This window comes from Antechinus flavipes, chromosome 3, assembly GCF_016432865.1.
Source record: "Antechinus flavipes isolate AdamAnt ecotype Samford, QLD, Australia chromosome 3, AdamAnt_v2, whole genome shotgun sequence".
NCBI classification, from domain to species: domain Eukaryota; kingdom Metazoa; phylum Chordata; class Mammalia; order Dasyuromorphia; family Dasyuridae; genus Antechinus; species Antechinus flavipes.
In genome coordinates this window covers 300,458,274-300,479,571 of record NC_067400.1, presented here as the reverse complement: position 1 = coordinate 300,479,571, position 21,298 = coordinate 300,458,274, and the positions used below count along the sequence as shown (strand labels likewise).

The 21,298-nt window shown below is 33.0% G+C and overlaps 1 protein-coding gene across 3 annotated transcripts in view; it reads right to left on the bottom strand.

Annotated features, from left to right (window-relative positions):
* The window catches only part of DZIP3 (DAZ interacting zinc finger protein 3), a 116,783-nt gene that overhangs the window by 66,758 nt on the left and 28,727 nt on the right, over nt 1-21,298 (bottom strand). For all 3 annotated transcript variants that reach the window (XM_051985254.1, XM_051985256.1, XM_051985255.1), the window contains exons 4-8: nt 18,791-18,910; nt 17,334-17,414; nt 14,400-14,524; nt 2,542-2,656; nt 1,484-1,603 (exon numbers count right to left, since the gene is read on the bottom strand). In XM_051985254.1, the coding sequence (XP_051841214.1) occupies nt 1,484-1,603; nt 2,542-2,656; nt 14,400-14,524; nt 17,334-17,414; nt 18,791-18,910 (561 nt within the window). The remainder of the gene's footprint in view (nt 1-1,483; nt 1,604-2,541; nt 2,657-14,399; nt 14,525-17,333; nt 17,415-18,790; nt 18,911-21,298) is intronic.

The following is a 21,298-nucleotide window of genomic DNA, read 5'->3' as shown; positions in this document are numbered from 1 at the left end:
TTTTAAAAAATTATTGAGTCTTTTAAAAGGACTTTTTTTTCATGAATTGAGGAAATGGGAATTTGTACCTATTTGGAAATATAGCTCCAGATAACAGTTTGGCAATGTTATATAACTCTATAATTTCATATATGTGTGTGTACAGAATACATACATATAATGAATGTATAAATGTGTACATACATATATATGTATATAGCATGCTTACCTTTTTATAATTTTGTAAGTTATTCTTATGTTTTCATGGATTTTTTAGACAACTGGATTTTGATCAGGAAAAATGCTTGCATCAGTGAATAGAACTCTTAGCATGCAAAAAAACCTTCCACCAAAGCAGATCAGCAATTCAACCCTACCTTGTAGTCTTAGAGAGTCCTGAGGGACTAAAAGCTTAAGTGAATTCCCAGAGTCAAACTTAACTCTGAGCAAAGTCTTGAACCAAATGTCTTCTTGACCCTGACACCAACCCTCTGGTATAGTGCCACATTTCCTATTGCTTCCTTGGCACTTTGTAATTGAAACTGCAGAAATTCTAGCAGGCCCAAATCTTGAGCACTTTAATCAGAGAGATTCAAACTTCAATCTGGTAGGACAATAAAATAGTAAAACCCAATAGCATTAGACTCCAACTAGACTTTCCTCTGTACTTGGCTGTTAATAGATTATAATGATTCCTAAGGTTCATTTGGAATTTTTTTTAATTCAATATTTTAACATCTGAATTTCATCCAAATTTTATCAACTCAGATAAAAGCTTCATGCCTCAATAATGAGAATTTATGTTTTGCTATAGCCAAAACATTTTTACCAGTTAGTGTATAACCCCTAAGTTTTGTGGTAACAAAACTCTTCAAATTTAGCTAGACTGGATAACCTAAGATACCTAAGCAATACAAACATGCAGAACTACAAAAAGAAAAAAATATACATTGCCCTAATTTTCACTTTTCTAAGGCACTTAATATTTAAAGTTCTTAGAAGAGTTTTCCTTCCATTTACAAATCAGTGAGGATTGTTAGGCTTTGAACTGCAAGTTCCTCAGAGCATTCTGTCCACAGATTCTTACAATAATTGTCTTGTTCCATTCAGGATAATTATCTAAGTTTCTTTTGATAATATATATGCTTTCTCACTGATTAAAAAAATCAAATGTATTATAATTTATTGTTTAAAAGTGATAGACTAGGCAGCTAGGTGACGCAGTGGGTAGAGCACCAGCCCTGAAATCAGGAGGACCTGAATTCAAACCTGATCTCAGACACATAACATTTCCTGGCTGTGTGACTCCTGGGCAAATTGCTTAACCCCAATTGCCTCAGGAAAAAAAGAAAAGTAATAGATAACTAATTTGAATTATGATGAAATGAAAGGTTTTTAAAGTAATCTTTTAATCATTTGGATACTTTTTAAATCTACTATACTTAATTTCAAATTTTAAAATATTCCAAGTTTCCCCAGTTTTATGAAAATTATATGTATTTACCTTATATTTAGATTGCTTTAAAATATCATCCTCACAAGACCGCTCACAGTCTGGAAAACTGCAAATAGTCTCTTTTTCCATGTGGTTTTCATATTTTTTAATATAGCCATCAAGAAGATCCTGTTGAAAAAAAACAAGAAAAATTAATGCTCTAACAATTATTTTTCTAAAAAAGGAGATGAAATTAGAAAGAGGAGAGAAAGAAGTGAAGGAAAGAGGGGAGGAAGAAAAGAAGGAACAAGAGGGAAAAGAAGGAAGAGGACAGAAGGATAAAGGAGAAAAGGGAAGCAGGAAATAGAGGCCAGAAAATAATTCTTAATCTTATACTTCACTCTCTCACAAAATCTCAGAAATTTGTGTTTACAAAACTAGCATCTTTGGGTCTCTCCTTTCTATATCTTTTATAAATAGCTAAATCGTTCTAAAGTTTTTTCATCCTGTTCCTATTCCAGTGTAAAATGCCTATTCATTTATTCTTTTCATTTAGGAAATGTTTTATTTCTTCCTTCCTATTACAGGATTTTTTTCTGAGCTTAAGGCAAATTATTTTACCTTCATAAATCTTAGCATTCATTTTCTGTGTGAGCTAATTGACTGGTGTTAGTCTCTACTTCAAGAAGTCTACATTTTGTTAAAAGATCCATAGTGAGAACAAAGCTTTAAAAGAAACTTTTATCATAACAAGATGAATAAAAATTACTTAAGCTCAAAAAACAACCTAATGTTACCCAGTATTATCAACATCTATCTCTGAAGAAAACCTTTTGAACTGACTTTGAACTAACTTGTAACCTAATGACTTATAACTGAGGAATTTTAGTACATACATTCTCCCCTTCTACTTCCTACAACACTTTAATAGACTGCCCTGTGTTACTCAATAGAGATTCTGAACTCTGAGTTTCAGATATCTATTTAAATAGCTCACATCTTACATAGATTATTTTTTGTAAAAGAATTTTACAGAACACAAAGTTTGTGTGTCCCAACTTCATTTTTGGCAGTTGGCTCTAAGAATTAGAACATCATGGATTTCTTAGACTTAAATGTTTTCTTACTTGAAATGTTTCAGGTAAATCTTCATCTTTTATATGGTCTATACCATACCAGTTGTCATTATTATCTTTTATTTCTTGCTTGCTTTTTTGAAATTCCAGCAATCCTCCATTATATCTAGAAAATAATTTTAAAGATCATTAATTCATATATATATATATATATATGTACACAAAATATATGCACACATAGAAAGAATGCAATCTTCTGGTAATTGATTTTATAGCTTTAACTGCTATAAAATAAAATGTTAAAGAAAACAATTTTGATTAAATAAGTAGTTTAAAAGTACCTGGCTTTTATTTAATAGGTCTAAGCTTAATACTATGAAGTTTTTTCCACTTACATTAAATAAATTCATTGATTAATCTGCTTATCTCATTCTACTGAATAGTATCATTCTACTGAAAAGTAGAGTGATTATAGTAGAAAGAATAGAGAAAATACAGGAGGTAAAAGTAGTTCAGCCTCTGCCTCTGACACTTCCCAGCTATCACGATCTTTCTGAGACTCTGTAAAATAGGAATCCTAATACCTGTTTTTCTTACCTACCTCACAAATGTTGTGAGGAATGTGCTTTGTAAACCTTAAATTACAAATAAATGTGAGCTACAATGACTTGTATCTTTGGGCTGAAAGTTTCAAATAAGAATGAACCATACTGCACTAACAAGCAGGTAAACAACAATATCTCTCCCTATAAAATACTATCACTATTTTCTCCCACATTTCTCATTCATGCAATAAGTAGTTGTGAGAGTATTCAGAAGCCAGAGGAAATGGAAGTCTTTCAAATTTTTCTCTTCTTTTTTGCACAAAGAGTAAGAGATAAGCAGATGAAAAAGGAAAAGGAAGCACTGATAAAACAAAAACTCTCTTTCCCATAATGCTATGAATTCAGGATATATACCCAAAAATTACCAAGTAATAATTGGTGGAAGATAGAACCATGAGAAATACAGGAGGACTTTTTGGTAGATGGCAGTAATAAAGGGAAGAATCACAAAGAGAAATTTTTCAGAGATAGCAATGACAAAATTTAGCCTGTAGCAGTGGGCAAAGTCTGCCAGGCTATTTACTAGAAGCCCCTAAGGTAAGTCAGGAGCTGCAGAAAATTTCTGAAAAAGATAGCAGCAAACAGGATTGCTTAAGACAAAACAAAAATTACTGATTAGGGTGATAACATCAGGAACAAAATTGAACTAACCCCATGATCCATAACAAGATTATAATCATGATATTAGGACTCTATTGATTAGCAACACGACAGAAAAAGGAATTGTGAAACTCAGCTTGCAATACTTGCAATAATTCCATTTTTTTATTCCTTATATTTCTGGCAATACATTTGTTTTAAGTACTAACATTTTGAAATTGTCAGGGGGAAGAAATTCAAGCTATCTATAACCATATGAAAAAAAAGTTTCAAATAACTAATAACAGTGAAATGCAAATTAAAGTAACTCTGAGATTCCATAAATTCCCATTAAATTGGTAAAATTGACAAAAAAGGAAAATGATAAATGTGAGTGGGTCTGTGGGAAAATACACAGAATTATGTGCACAGAATTAGGTTGGTGAAACTGGGAACTGATAAAGTTATTCTGGGGAAAAATTAAGAACTACATCCCAAAGTCATTAATCTGTGTTACTTGGCCTTTGATACAAAAATTCAAAGATTAAAGGAAAATTTATGTGTATAAAAATATTTGTAGCAATCCTTTTATGGGGAACAAAGAACTGGAAACTAAGGTTTTATCCAAAGACCATAGAATGGCTGAACAAATTTTGGTATATGAATGTATTATTTTGCCACAGAAAAGAATGAAAGAAGTGTATTAAAGAAGCCTAGAAAGCCTTGCACAAACTCTGCAAAGTGAAACAAGAAGGACCAGGAGAACAATTTATATGAAATCAATATTATGGCATATCAAAGCATTTCAAAATGTAAGTTATGATTCCATGGGGTCATATAACTGAATATAGGGGGTCACAAAATTATGATTTTTTCATCAGAAAATGTATGATTTGAATACCTATTTCATATGCCTATATATGTGCTGTCACATAAAAATTTCTTGAGTTAAAAGGGGTCACAAGTGAAAAAACTTTAAGAAGCACTTTTACAGATAAACAACTTTGGAAGAATTTAAATCTTCTGATTTAATCTTCTGATTAATATGATGACTTACAATATTTTCAAAAGATAGATAATGATCAATACAACCTAAATTTTGACAAAGAGTTGATAGATTCAAAATGCAGAATAAGATACACATTTTCAAATATGGCCAAATAGTGAATTTGTTTTCCCTGATTACTTGTATTTATAACAAGGGTTTGCTTGGCTTTTTCTTTTCTTTTTTGGGAGAGATAAGAGGGAGAGGAAATAAATGCTTATTAACTAAATAATATCTTAAAATAATACTATAGCATTTCATGGTTCATTGCTTAGTAATTTTTCAGTATTGTCTAATTTTTGTGACCCCATTTGGTTTTTTTAAGCAAAGATAATGGAGTATTTTGTCGTTTTCTTCTCAAACTCATTTTACAGATGAGAAAACTAAGGCAAATAGGAATAAGTGACTTGCCTGGGGTCTAATAAATGTCTAAGATCAGATTTGAACTCAGGCCTTCCTGACTCCAGGACCAATATTATATTCACTCTGCTAGCTTGCTGTTCTTCATGGATTGTAGCAGATAGCTATAATGAAAGAATGCTGGTATTAACTATACATGATATTGTTTTCAAGAGAATGAGTCATTGAAAGTATAACACAATTTCTTATATTAAAACAAGCTCACTCTCTTCTTCCTTTTTACTTCATTAGCTTATTATCTATTTGCTGTATATCTCTTTAAGATACTATGTCCTGATACACTAATCCTATAGGCTAGTCTATCAGTCTAACCACATAGGATAATATTGTAAAGAATAATTAACAAGATGCTCTATTTTGGTATAATTTTCATGTCTTGGAATAAAAATAATAGGCTAAAACATTGTGACATGTATGTCAAAAAGTTTCTTATCTTATCATCAAAAACCAAACTTTAGATTCAAATGCTAAGCCAGCATCTGAAACTGACATTTCTGACACTTTAGGAAGATTATTTCAGAATTATCATTAGAAACTGCACATCCCAAAGCTTAGCTAATGTTTTTCAAATTTGTAATACCCAATTGAATTAAGTCTGCATCAGTAGTTTTATACAAGATTGACTCTTAAATTCAGTGAACCCATTTGGGTTATTAAATGAAATCATTGCTCTTCAAAATGGAAGTTGTTTTACATATGAACTTCTTGAATGCAGAAAGCTAATACTGAATCATTATACAACTTCATAACAGAAAATTCAAAAGAGAACATCACATTGGTGTGAAATATGTAATAACCTTTGGCCTCTAGAGTATTTGTGGTATGATTTACCTTTATGCTAAATATAATGTCATATTTAAAACTTCATTAGGTAATGCTATTTGTGATTAATAATTTGAAAATAAACTTGACTGTCTGTGTGGTAAATCATTTCACTTTCCCTGCCACCTACAATGTGGTATGACTTTTAAGCTTCAATTTTTAATGAGGATATTTTACATTCAATCTGAAAAAACAATAGACCCAGAATTCTATAATGTTTCTTAATTCTCAGTTCAAAACCACAGTGGTTTACATGGGTTTAAAGAGGGCTAAAAGGGAAGGCCTCCCCCTCCTCTAGCAGTAGGCAGAAATGAGGTTTCATGATAATGTCCACAGGAACATCTCATACACTGTTGGACTCCCCAGAGAGCACTTGAAATGATTAAACTCAGACAAAGACCATCAGAAAAGTCAAAACATAGGAAAAATCCTCTAAAATGTAATCATCAAAAAAGGTGGAAAAGTGTACAAAGTGGATGGTAATTAGATTCAGCTAGAAACCCCCTCCTCTACTTCAGCTGTGGTCAGCTTCTATTAGCAATGGGGCTCAGGAAGCTACCTGCTAATTACTAATCAAAATGAATTGAACAAGCTAGCTGAGTAAGGCTCTCCTAAGGCTATTATAAAATTCTCAGAAACTAACTGATAAGCAGGATGCTGTCAGGGAAAAAACCGTGGAAAGTTTTCCATGAACAAAGTGAAATATGCTGTGTACAAAGTAATAGCAATGTTATGGAATGACTAGCTATAAATGAATATTATTCTCAGTAGCACAATCATCCATAACTACTCAGAAGGACTTATGACCCTATCCATCACCAGAAAAAGAATTGATTATGTCTGAATATAGATTGAAACATTCATATTCATTCTTTCTTTCTCTCTCTCTCTTTATCTCTCTCCCCCCCCCCCGTCTCTCTCTGTCTGTCCATCTGTCTGTCTGTCTGTCTCTCTCTCTCTCTCTCTTTTTCCTCAAGGGTTTTTATTTTCATTAGAGTGGAAGATCTATGTTTTCTTTTACAACTTGACTTTTTAATAGAAATTTTTTACATAACCTCACATGAGGTTTCTTAATTATGAGTGGGGATCAGGGACAGAACCTAGAACTCAAAAATCTTAAAATTTCCCGAAATTAAATCTCTCAGGCAAGCAAACAGGGCAACAAAGAATTTTGCCTCTGCAAGTTGTCACAAGAATTACCAAAAGGAATAATAGGAAGCTGAGAACTAAGTATTCTAGGTTCATCTAGCAGAAGGCAAAGTAGGTTTTGTATAAACACAAAATATTTCAATCATGGATAAATAACTCTTGCTGTTGTTCAGTCATTTCAGACTCTGGTTTTACATGGGGTTTTCTTTACACAGATACTGAAGTAGTCTGTCATTTACTTCTCCAGGTCATTTTACAGAGAAGGAAACTGAGGCAAACACGGTTAAGTGATTTGCCCAGGGTCATGCAACTAGTTAGTGTCTGAGGTCAAATTTGAATATAAGATCTTGATTTTAGGTCTGGCACTCTATCAACTGCACCATTTGGCTGTCAAGTAACTGCTACAAATTCGTAAAAATATAGTTTATTCTTGCTTTTGGGGCATAGAAGGTGTGGAAGGTTCTAAAGGATAAATTCTTAATTCAGGGTCCATAGTCCCTCCCCCTCCAAAAAAAGTGTCTGTGGATAGATTTCAGGAGTTATGTGAACATAGGTGGGGAAAAAGTTACACCTTTTGTTTTATTAACCCCTGCTAAAAATTAAAATTTAAAACAAATAATTAATATTCTGTGAAGAGTTCCATAAGCTTAACTAGATTGCTACAGATGAGAAAGACAGAGAATCTCAAGTCTAAAGAAATGTCTCCATTTTACAGGTTAATAGGGAGAATTAACTGTTTCTTGAAAAAATAGAAGAGCTTCAAGATTTTTTTTAAAAAAAAGAAAAAAAGTGGGTGGAGGGGAAGAATCTCAAAAGGCAGAAATGAATCCTGACTGAAGTTGTAAAGCTGGGGGGTGTTTGAAGTTGATATGGAGAAGACAGCAAAAAAGAAGGACCTTTGAACACTTGGAGCTAAGGAAAAGGTATAAGAATCTTCCCACATAGGAATGAATTGACTCCTCTGAAGTGGAAGTAACTTTCCTACACTTCAAGGAAGGATGAAGTCAATCCATGGATGACATGGGGGAAGAAGGCATCCATGTAAGATCAGAAAAAAAAGAAATGAGTATTTGTGATTCATGACTCCCAGTAAAGGAGTCATAGGTGATGTGAACAAGAGCTCTGTCTATCCCAGGTATGCATCTGGAATATGATGGAGAACTTTCTAAGATTATTAAACGTGATGACCATGTGAGGGAAAATGGTTCTGCCACAGATACTTAGTTATTAGTAGGGATTATAAAGTCTGAGGACTTAACAGTTTACATTTTCACCATTGTAACCAAGAGGAAAATTTGGGAACATTTAATTAAGAAAATGTCTTAAAACAGATTTTGCATTTCTGGACTGTAGCTTAAAATGGAGGACCCTGAAGCACCTAATATGGGATATAGCTGCCTGAGGTCTTGTCTTCTGGGAAATTCCCTGAACCCTACCCAATTTAAAATTATCAATGATTTGGATAAAGGCATAGATTAAATGCTTGCTAATTTAAATATAAAACAAAATTTGGGGTATTGCTAACTTGGTAGATGATAGTTCCATATTCAAATAGATCACCTCAGGCTAGAATAAAAGAACAAATATATTTCAGATAAAAGTAAACAGAGACAAATAAAAATTATGAAAATCAATTTCATGTTTACATGATAAGGAAGATGTAACTAGATAACACTTTCTATGGAAAAATAAATCTGGATATTTTCATGGACTTCAAACACTATGAGTCAGTGGTAGAATATGGCAGCTAATTAAAAGCTAATGCTACCTAAATTTCTCAAAGTAAAAAAAACCCACAATATTTTTAGAATAATCTCCATAGAAATACCATGCACTGGACTTAAAATAAAAAGAATCAAGTTGGTAGACAAGCTCTACAGCTTACTTACTAGGTTTATGAACTTGGGCAGATTGTCAAATTATCCTATGAAATACTATGTTGAAAGGCATAGTCTACAGAATGAGAAAACAATAGCTCTAAAGTCCCCTGCCCTATTCAAACAAGTCTGAGGTATTGCATTCAACTCTGGATGCTGCACTTTAGGTACAACATAGACAAGTCGATATGCTCATTAAAGGTTGAACAAGATGGTAAGACAAATAAAGAATATATTACTAATACTGATTAAGGGAACTAAGAAGGTTTAATATGGAAGGATACTTAAAGAAAAAAAAAATGAAAATGATAGCTGTCTCCAAGTAAAAGAGAGATTGGATTCGTTCTCTTTGACTACAGAGAACATACTTAGAGGCAATGGGTAGAAAATACAGAGTTTTAAATCTGATACAAGGAAACAAGTCCTAACAAATATTGTTATTGTTGAGTCATTTTTCAGTGTTATCTGATTCTGTGATCCCATTTGGGGTTTTCTTACTAAAGATAACTGGAGTGATTTAGCCATTTCCTTCTCCAGTCCATTTTACAAATGAGAAAAACCAAGGGTTAAATGACTTGGCCAGAGTCACTCAGCTAGTAAATGTCTGAGACTGGTTTTGAACTCAGGAAGATAAGTTTTCCTTAGTCTAGGTCTGGCATTCTATACACTATGCCATATGGCCCCTCCTAACAATTAGAATTGTCCAAAGTAGAATAGTTTGCTTTAAACATAGGTGACTTGTTTTCAATGGAGATTTTCAAGAAAAGGCTGAATAGCTACTTGGGTTTTTTTTTTTTTAGTGTTACAATTTTTTTTTAATTTTAATAGCCTTTTATTTACAGGTTCTATGTATGGGTAACTTTACAGCATTGACAATTGCCAAACCTCTTGTTCCAATTTTTCCCCTTCTTTCCCCTATCCCCTCCTCCAGATGGCAGGATGACCAGTAGATGTTAAATATATTAAAGTATAAATTAGATACACAATAAGTATACATGACCAAATCATTATTTTGCTGTATAAAAAGAATCGGACTTTGAATAGTGTACAATTAGCCTGTGAAAGAAATCAAAAATGCAGGTGGACAAAAATATAGGGATTGGGAATTCAATGTAATGGTTCTTAGTCATCTCCCAGAGTTCTTTCTCTGGATATAGCTGGTTCAGTTCATTACTGCTCTATTGGAACTGGTTTGGTTCATCTCATTGTTGAAGAGGGCCACGTCCATCAGAATTGATTATCATATAGTATTGTTGTTGAAGTATTTAAAGATCTCCTGGCCCTGCTCGTTTCACTCAACATCAGTTTGTGTGAATCTCTCCAGGCTTTCTGGTCATTTCTTACCGAACAATAATATTCCATAATATTTGAATATCTACTTGTTGCTTAAGCCCTAAGTTGAAGTATGAGTCAGACTAAATGACCTTTATGATCCTTCACATGCAGAAATTCTCTTATTCTCTAAAATCAAAGCAAGATCTTAAACTGAAAGGAGGGAAGGAAGGAGAACAACAAACTGTTTGCCAATATCTACACCAAAGTAGAAATCAGGGAGAGGAGGGGCTAAGATTTACATTTAAAAAAAAAACAGTCCTAGAAATGCTCAAAAATTTGCAGGAGAATTCAAGAAACAATCCAGCCATGAAACCCTTTAGTGTCCAGATATTTAGAAATAACTGCACAAAGCATAGGAAATATGTTAAACTACAATTCATCACACAAGGAAACAAATTAAACCCCACAGTAATCAATAAGATGAGGAAAGATGAGGTGTAGGCTGGAATATAAATCTGGAAGATTGTGCCTTAATGAAAATGAAGAGAATAGGTAAGTAGAAGAGCAATATTTTCTATTAAGAAGATTTACTCATGAGGAAATTCAAGAACTGCAACAAAGAATCATGATTCAGAATATTTGAATAAAATCAATAATTCTACTGAAAAACACAGGGGATATTGTCATGGGAATATAGTACAAAACACCTGTATATAAGTTTTAAAAACAAAACTATACCCACATTATGTGAAAAAACTGGAAAACTGTTCATAAGCCTAGAACAGAGGTATTATACAATAGGAACAGGGAATTTCGATTATTTTAAAATAAAGAAACATTCCATTAAGTTCTAAAACAGAGCCGCTAATAAATTCTTGGCAATTGTGATATTTTCTTCAAAAAGTAAAGGAAGTGACAAGGAACACAGCCACACTAACCCCAATTCTGACCAACAAGAAAGAACTGGTTGCTGAATAATAGGAAATCTGGGGGCAAGTGACCTACAGCTTATAATTCATGATATAAAAGAAAATATTCAAAACAAATCTGAACATGCACTCAAATTTTGCAAAAAGTAGAATTCAAAGATTTAGAAAAATGTCTCATATGATCATATGGCCAAAAATTTTATGGGTCAATCAGCCTAAACAAGTGTAATATGAGAAAGGCAAAGCTGAATAATAATTCCTATTTTTAAAAAGATGAAGAAGTCTTTAAGGACTGCAGTCTAATTCTGCGGTATGGCAACAAAAAGAAGAAAGGGCTTGAAGGATTTCAAGATTATGTCATATAAGGATCTGCTGAAAGAACTGGAGATGTTTATCCTAGAAAAGAGAAGATATAACAGTGATAAGAAGTGTGAATTACTCACAATTTCATCCAAAACTTAAGCATTTAATGGAAAGGATGCCACCTGGAAGAAGGATTAGAGTTTTCCTGCTTGTCCCCAAAAGGACGCTGACAACAATAGGTGAAAGTTGTGGAGAGGTAGATTCAGACTGGAAGTAGTGAAAAAAAAAATGAAAAATTTGATCTTGATTTCAAATGTAGAATGACCCACCATGGAAGACAATAAGTTAATCCTCAAAAGAGGTCATCACACAAAGTCAAGATAACTACTTGTAAAAGTTATTGAGAGGATTTAGTTTATTAGAAGATCCCTTAAAATAGGTTTAGAAGAATTGCGCGTGTTTCACCTATATCAGATTGCTATTGTCTTGGGGAGGGAGAAAAGGGGGAAATGGAGGGAAAATTTGGAACACAAAGTTTTGCAAAGGTGAATGCTGAAAGCTATCTGCATGTATTTAGAAAAAATAAAATATTATGAACTAGAAAAAAGAAAAAACGATCCCTAAGTTTCCCTCCAACTCTGAATTCTCTGATTCTGAATCTGGCTCAACTATTTGTCGTCTGTGGAACCTGGGTCAAAACCATTTCCCTGACTCTGGACCTCAATTTACTCATTTGTCAAATGAAAGGGTTGTAATGATTTCCTATCTTTCTTTCACATTTAAATCCCATGATCCTATTAAATAACAATATTTGAATTCCCAGCATTCCTATGGTGAAATAAAGAAACAAGTCTAAGTTCTTCAGAAATAACTGCAGCATTTATACTGCACTGAAATGTGATTTTAGTATATAGGATAGAGCATCCTATCATATTAAAGCATTTTGATAAATCTTTCAGTACAAAGTACATTTTTACATTATGAGTCATTCCTCAGTGAAACATATTTGGAAAACAGTAAATGATGGCAAGTTGCTTTAAAAATAGTACAACATTTAATAGTTAAAAAAAAAAGGCCTTTACTCTTTGTCACTCTTTATTCCCCCCCAGTACTTATCATTCCACAATGAATTATGGTCCCTGGTGACAGCATATACTGAACCATTTTTAAACATAAAATGTAAGAAGAAAAAAAATGTAAAAATAGCACCAGGACTCTCAAGGGCTTACTTTAATGGGAGCATTTAATATATACCTCAGGCAATTGGAGCCCCAGGTTCAAAGCACTCCAGAGACATGCATTAACAAATCCATAAAATATGCTCTGTTGTGTTTGACGGATTGTATAAGGATAAAATGCTTCCATTTGGATTATCTATTTATGGTACAGTTCAAAGCTTCATGAGTAGAACTAATATTACTACTGTCATCTAACATAATTCTAAAGTTTATTGTCTAAAGTCAATGCAAGAAAAAATGTTAAAAAGATGATTTTGCTATTAAAGTGGAAGAGAGCCTGAGGAAAAGATAGAGAACTACGATTTCTCAAAGTAAAAAAAATAATATTTTCAGAATACTCTCCACAGAAATACAGTATATTAAACTCAAAGTCAAAAGAGTCACGTTGGTAGACTAGCTCTAAAACTTATTAGATTTAGGAACTTGGGAAAATTATCCAAGTCTCAGTTTCTCCATCTGTCAAATGGGGAAAATCAGACCAAAATCACCTTTGCCAGGGGGTATCATGTGAATCAAATGAGAAATGTCTGAAAAATATTGTAAAATTATAAATATAGGCTATTATTGTTATACTGCTCATTAGTCCCTAGTATTGGATTTTTTTCTATCTTATGAAATCATGTCTCTAGAGCCATGACATATCTCAAAGGTCATCTAATCCAACTCTCTTATACTATGAATGAATCACAATCCCCTCAAACTTAACATGTTAGGAAGGCAGAATAAAAACAATGAAAGAATGGAATTTAGCATCAAATGCCTTGAGTTCAAAAACTCTATCATACTCCTGAGTAAGAATTTTAACCAGGTGATTTAATTTTTCTTGGCTTTAGAGACAGTTAATTGATACTAGGTAGAACTCTGAACTGAATGTCAGGAAGATCTGAATTTAAATCCAGGAAAATATTTAGTAACTGTGTTACTGTCTGCCTCAGTTACTTCATCTTAGTTGTAGAATCTTGAAACTCAAAAATCACAAAATTTTAAGCTGGCAAGGATTTTAGAAAATATAAATGCGATGGTAGTACTATAAATCTGACTCAGGCCCCATTGTAGGTAGTAAAACAGAACCATTCTTCTACCAAGGGAAAAAACTCCCTTGTCTAGTTTTATTTTATTTAAGTTTTGTAAGTAAAAAGGGTTCTATCAATCCAGAACAGGGATTACTTTAGTGTGTGATTGGAATTCCTTTACACATGTAATATCTATTCCCCTCTAGCTCTTCACTGACTGCATTTAATCTTTCTGAATAAATTTAAATAAATAGATTCTGACCAAAAAAAAAAAAAAAGAATGGACTTCTCTCAGGTCAGTTGATCATTTCTTTGAGGAGAAGGGCATAAGATGGGGAAGAGGAGACCAAGAGATAACATCACAGGACTGACAGTAAATAACTATGTTTGGATAACCTGTTAGTCTTCAGAATTGATCCCTTGATCTCCACAGATTCTATACTTTTCAAAAGAAGAGAGGAGACTAATGAAGCATAACTGTCATGTTAAAAGCCTGGCATTCTGCATATAATCTACCATACCTGCACTATTTCCACCATATGGATGGTAGTTCAACAAAAAGTAATTATTATTATTACTTAATTATTCTTATTAATTAATTTCTTGTTTATTAATTATTAAATTAAAATTATTATTATTAATTAAAATTCTTACCTTTTTTGAGTAACTAGTAGTAAACCACATCCAAAATAAACTAAAGATAAAAATTTTCTACAATCTTCTTTCTTCTGAATTTCCGTTTTCATTGTCATGAATTTACTTTTAGCTTCAGAATAATCCTGGAAGAATAAAAAGTCTTATCTCATTGATATGAAAGTCTAAAGAAAATATGGTAATTTAGAAGAATTTTATTTATTCATACATTGATTCTTCTAATTCAAGAGTCTCATGCTTTTACCGATACAATTTATAATCAGTCACTTTCAGTGAAATCCTTACTCATCACTAACCAATGTTGCAAAATATAATATAGTATTTTAAACTAAACAACTACAACAGCAAAAACTGGATGTAAGGTTTATACAATCCTCAAAGTACACCTGTGGAGCAAGTCACTTCATTCAGCAGAGTTTGCCAGGCTTTGATGGGGTTGGGAGGAGGGAAATACAACGCTGTTCTTTGTAATGTTCACCACCTTAACAAGTAGCAATCCTAATAAAATCTGAAGTTACAATAAAATATAAGTATGATTAAGAGAAACATAAAATTACAATTTTTAGACCTCTTTGGTCATCCAGTTTAAAGCCCTTGCTTTATAAATAAAGAAATTGAAATCCGGAGAGATTAAGAGACTTTCTTGTCTATCTTACCCTACAAGAAAATAGGTGGGAAAGTAGATCAGAGAAATGGTGGGGTGTTCATAGAAGGATGGATTGGGGAAGACAGAAGTCAGAAGCAAAACACTTTTGAGCAGAAACAGGCTAAAAGGAAAAAGAATATAGAATAAATGGGGAAAATATGAAGGAAGGAAATCGAGATAGCAATCATAATTCTGAAAAAAAATTTGAAGCAAATTTCTCTAATAAAAGATCTCATCTCTCAAATACATAAAGAAATAATTCAAATTTATATAAAAAGAGCCATTCCCAATTGACAAATTATTTTTAAAAATGAAGAGTCAGGTTTCATATAAAGTACTTCAAGCTACCTATAGCCATATGAAAAAAAAATGCTTTATATCATTATGGATTGGAGAAATGCAAATTAAAACAATACCAAAGTACTACACTTCATACCCACTGACTAAAAAGAGAGAAAAGATTGACAAATGGTCAAGTGGATATAGGAAAATTAAGACTCTAATGCTCTGTTGGTGGAGTTCTGAACTGATTCAACTATTAGAGCAATTTGAAACTATGCCCAAATATTTATAGCAGCTCTTTTGTAGTGGCAAAGAATAGGAAATTCAGGGATTGCCCATCAGTTAGGGGGAATGACTGAATAATTTGTGATACATGATTGTGGTAGATTATTATGATATAAAAAATGATGAGCTAAATGCTCTCAAAAAAATCTGGACTTGCATGAACTGATAAAGAGTGAAATGAGTAGAACCAGGAGAACATTGTACATAGTATCAACATTGCTAAATGATCAAGGGTGAATGACAGCTATTTTGAGTAATATATTGATCAAGATAACTCTGAAGAAATTATGATGAAAAATGTTATCTATTCCCAGAGAAAAAATTAATGGAGTCTAAACATAGAAGCATATTTTTAAAAAACTTTTTAAACTATTTTTGGCTTTTTATTTTGGTCTGCATTTTCTTTTACAACATGACTAAAATGGGAACATGTTTTGCATGACTGCACATGTATAACCTATATCAAAATTGCTTGCCTTCTCAATGAAAGGAATGGAGAGGAAGAGAGAGAATTTGGAACTCAATATCAAAAACAAATGTTGAAAATTGTTTGTAGGAAATAAAATACCAAATTTAAAGAAGAGAGATTTTTCTGAATTTGAACCTAAGTCCTCTGACTTTCAAATCTAGTATCCTTTTTACTACACACCTTTTCTCTGTAATTTCAAAATTTGGCCTTGACATTAAGGAAAAGTAAATAAAAATCAGGCAATACAATCTTTAGTTTAAGAATGTATATACTTGCAAATTTACATGCATGCCATTTCAAATACAAATTAGTATTATGTAGAGAAAATGTGATAGAATATATAAAGTATTATGTTTAGAGTCAGAAAAAAACTGAGTTCAAATCTGTTACTTTTCTTGAGCAAGGTCCTTAACCTTATGTACTTGGGATAACTCCCTTGAGTTAATCTACTAAGTGATAAGCAAATTATAGACCTGCATTAGTTGAGGGAGCCCTCAAACAATATTTAAGAAAGCACACGTCTCTTTTGCATATTGGTACATTAAAAATTTTTATACAGGAAAAAATATGTCAATTTAGGCATATTAAATTCTAACATAGGTCATTAATAAGTCAGATTTATATTAGCACAGTATAAGATAAATACTAATACTTTTTTAATCCAGAATAAATTTATAAATTTTTATTATGACAGCAAGAAAACAGAAGAAAATGAAGGTCACATATATTTTAAAACTATGATAGCAAAATAACTGAGGAAATTTAGGAGAAGATAATAGAGAATCAGAAAGAGAATCATAGAACTCTAAAACGAGATATTGCAATGGTCAGGAAGTCATATCCCCTTATTTAAAAAAATAAAGAAACTGAGTCTCAGCAAAATTAAACTTCAATATAAAAACATCAAGCTATAATCTGAAAATGTGATCTATAAGTATGACTTTCAGTTTCACTTAAAATTAGATATTTAAGAGTTTAAGATGTCACATTTGAATGTAAACAGAAGCCAAGCTTAGAATAAGTGAGATAATTAGCCAATGTAAATTGCTTCCCATTATTTGTTTTCACTTTCATAATCAGTTACTGGTTCTGAGTGTTCAGATTTAGAAGCATATGATAGAAGAGTCATCGAATAGTTTCAGTTTTTAAAAAACATTTTAAAAATCAGCAGTTCCACTTTCTAAAGCAGCTAAATGAAAGTGAATAAAATGAAAAGAATGTTTATAGTTTCTATTGGTCATATGATACATACCTGCTTTGTCCCCCTTTCAATGAGTGCTAATCCATATATAAATAGTAATGTCAGATAATAATCCATATTTAACTGATGTTCCTAAAAATAAAAAAGGTATTTTAAAAGATCATTTCCTGATATTTATGAGATTTGTTCAAGCTCTCTAGACTGAGAAATAACTAAGACCTGTCAACTAACAATTTATGCAGTAAAAATGATTGTCAACCATTAATTACTGCACAGAATTAATAAAATACTACTTGAGATGCATTTGACAACTTGACCTGGGGGGTGGAGAGAAAGATATTTATGCAAAGTAGAAGAGTCAAAAGTCTTGAAACAAAACATTGTCTAGGATTAGAAGAAAAATTAAAAAGGAATACCAATGAGGTTTATTCGTTATAATTCTAACCACATCAATAGTTTCTGTTTTTCATTTAAATTATTCCCCTTCTTAAAAATCCTAGCTTTGTATAGGGCTTTGTAGCTTTCTAGCAATAAACTCTGTGATACATAAAGATTCTTAGCTCATCCTATTATGTAGAAAGCTTCTTTCATTTAGGACAAGAAATGAAACCATGTATATTTTGTAATTAAGGAGCTTTAAAATTTCAATGTATAAGAGATATTACTATTTAAAAATCATCCCACCCTCCTAGCAAGTATTGGATTGATAAAATCTGTGGTTCCTTCCAATTTAAAAAATAATAATTTTATCTATATTATACATTAAAATCATCTACATTTTCCAATGTATTTCTATTGAGTGGACTATGGAGACCATGAAGATAAAAGCATTTGGAATGATTTACCTTCATAATCATATGACCCTAAAAAAATGACTTAATTCAGTGTGTCTCAAGCAACTTCTTTGGACTTATCTATTCAATCACTAATATTGTAATATTGTACTGATAGGAAAAATTACCAAACAATATAATTATAGAACATACTTCACATATTTAAATATGCTTATCTTATTCTCTTACTAAACTATAAATTTCAAAAGGGAAGGAATGGAGTCTATCAAAACTTTGTATCTTCTTCAGTATGTAGAACACTATTCTATATACCATAGGTATTTAATAAAATGTCTGGTGGATAAAGATATAGTGATAATATAACTTCTATCCTATAACTACATTAGAAAGAAAAACCAGTTTAAAAAAATCCAAGGAAGAAAGGAAAGCTTCATCTCTCATAAATAAGAAAATCCCCACCAATAGTTTGGACCTCTCATTACTTCAGAAAAAGAGCTTGGTAGAGAAGGTGAGCAGAGAGGGCCCGCTTTAGACTTTAATCACATAATCAGGCAGAGTACCATATGGTGGAAAAAGACAGTTGTCTACGTGCTCTACTCTTTGAAGTAAGAAAGAGATCACCCATAAGCTCAGAGCAAGCAGATACGGGATTTGGTCTGATGAAAAGTGTAGTACAAGTTAATTGCTTCATAGTTCCAAAAAGGAAAGACTTACATTACAATTAGCAGCTTGCATTTTCTCAAGCATCCTATCCAGCTGTGTGATCAATACCTCTAAAGATAGACTGGGAACTGCTTGCACCCCTTTGAGACTGTCAGCTGCACCATCATCACTCTGTGGAAAAAGTTGAATGGAAAATATTTTTAAATTAGCATCAATTTCTATGTATTTTATTTTTAAGTGCTTCCAATAAAGTTTCTTTGTATAAAGTGTCCAAATATATAAGGGATACTTCCAGTAGTTACAGCAAAGATAGGGTTACCCATTCCAATTCTAACTAGAAGGCCACTGCCTACCCAGGATGAAAATCTCAGTCTTTCAGGCTTTACTTGTGATAAGCAGCCTGTCAGTATGCATTTATTGCGTGTGTATGGGCAGCAAGGTAGCTCAGTGAATAAAGTGTTGGTCCTGGAGACAGGCAGACTCTTTACTGAGTTCAAAGTTGGTCTCTAGTCATACAATTAGGGCAAATCAACCCCATTTTCCTCATTTTCCTTGTCTGTAAAGTGAACTGGAGAAGGAAATGGCAAACCACGCTGGTATCTTTGCCATGAAAATCCTAAATGGGATCATGAAGAATCAGATACAACTAAAAAATGAATGAACAACAATATTATGCATTTACCACATGCTAGGGACGGTGCTAAGTACTGAAAAAGACAAGAAGGGGGAAAAAATTAAAATGCCTACCTTTAAAAAGCTCCCATTCTAATGAGGGAGATGTCCTGCAAACCACTAAGTACATCCAAGATATATACAGTATAAATGAAGACAGTGGTCAGGAGGTGGCAGTAGTCAGTCAACCAGCATTTATGTAGTGATTGAGATAGATAGAGATCATGTATACACACTCAAATATATGTATGGATGTATGTGTGTGTGTGTGTGGCATTGGGCAAAGCCCTAGAAATACAAAGAAACAGACAGCTCTGAAGGACCTCCTCACAGTCCAGCAAAAGAAACATACACATAAGATATATTCAAGATATATTGGATGAGGAGAAAGGCATTTAGCATTAAGAAGAATCAAGAAAAGAAAGTCTTCTTTTAAACAATGGGATTTTGGAGAACCTAAAGAGAACTAGAGAGAGCAAGAGGTGGAAAGGAAGAGGAAGAGAAGCCCAAGCATGGGAAACAGAATGAAAATGCTTGGAGGCGGAACGTAGAAGGTCTTAGGTGAGAAACAAGAAGGCAGCCAATGTTACAGGGTCATTATGGCCAGGATGGGCGAGTGTTGAGGACCACGTTTAAGTTTGGAACCCAGAAAGCCTGTAAAGGGTTCAAGGGGACTGTACCTTTAAGGGGCAGGGCTGTTCTCCAAAGACCCCCACAGCTGTGAATCACAACACACTTGAGAGACTAAAAGGATGTTTGGTTCTTACAGAGTTAAGGAGTTGCAAATCAGCCTTTACTGTTATCTTATTCTCTGAGCAAAAAGGACCCACTCAAGGAACACATGACCCAGCAATCTGAGATATCTGTCTGGAGATCACAAATCACATTTACTGATGCAGATGTTTCTTGCGAAAGAATATATGCTTTTATTTTAATAATCTTGCTGAACTTAAAAAAACTTTTATATACATATTCTGTATTGGGAATAAAATAAATGAGAGAGGTTCAGAGGTTTCCACTGTAACTGCCTCAGTCTCTTTGTATCATTATCATCCTCTCACATGACACGATCTATTCTGCTGGACAGAATTAAATCCCCAACTGCTATTAACAGGTGGTTCCCATTACAGGTAAGGATAAGGAAGGCATAAGAAAAGTGGAAAGGAACCAGCATCAAGCAAACCAGAACTTCAGACTGAATCTCAGAACTAACTGGCCATCATATCATTCTCTTAGGGAACTTGGTAATGTTTCACAGTTAAGGAACAATGAAGTTGTGTGGGACCATCACACTGGATGTAATACTGGAAAAATATTAGAACTAGAAGTAATAGTACTTATTCAAGATTTTTATCAACCTACAACTATGTCTATGCATCCTTTATCCACATAAGCATACATTAATAGAAGGATTAATAGAATTAACAGTAGTCTCCAGGATGCAAGGTGTTCAGACAGTGTAAAAAAAAGATAGACTAATGACAGAGACTTTCTTCCCTTAACCCAATCAAAGAAGGGATCTTTCCATAAACTTGATAAGCATCTGTTCTCTGTCTCTAGTATCTTATTTACATTCTGGAGAAGGGACCCTTCCATAAACATAACAGACATCTGTCCCCATAACAGTCTCTCTGACAATAACAATGAACTATGGGGTCCTCAAACTTTTTAAATAGGGGGCCAGTTCACTGTTCCTCAGACTGTTGGAGGGCCGGACTATAGTAAAAACAAAAACTTTATTTTGTGGGCCTTTAAATAAAGAAACTTCATAGCCCTGAGTGAGGGGAATAAATGTCCTCAGCTGCTGCATCTGGCCCGTGGGCTGTAGTTTGAGGACCCCTGGTTTCACATAGTACACTGATGCTTTTCAAATATGAATTTTGTATA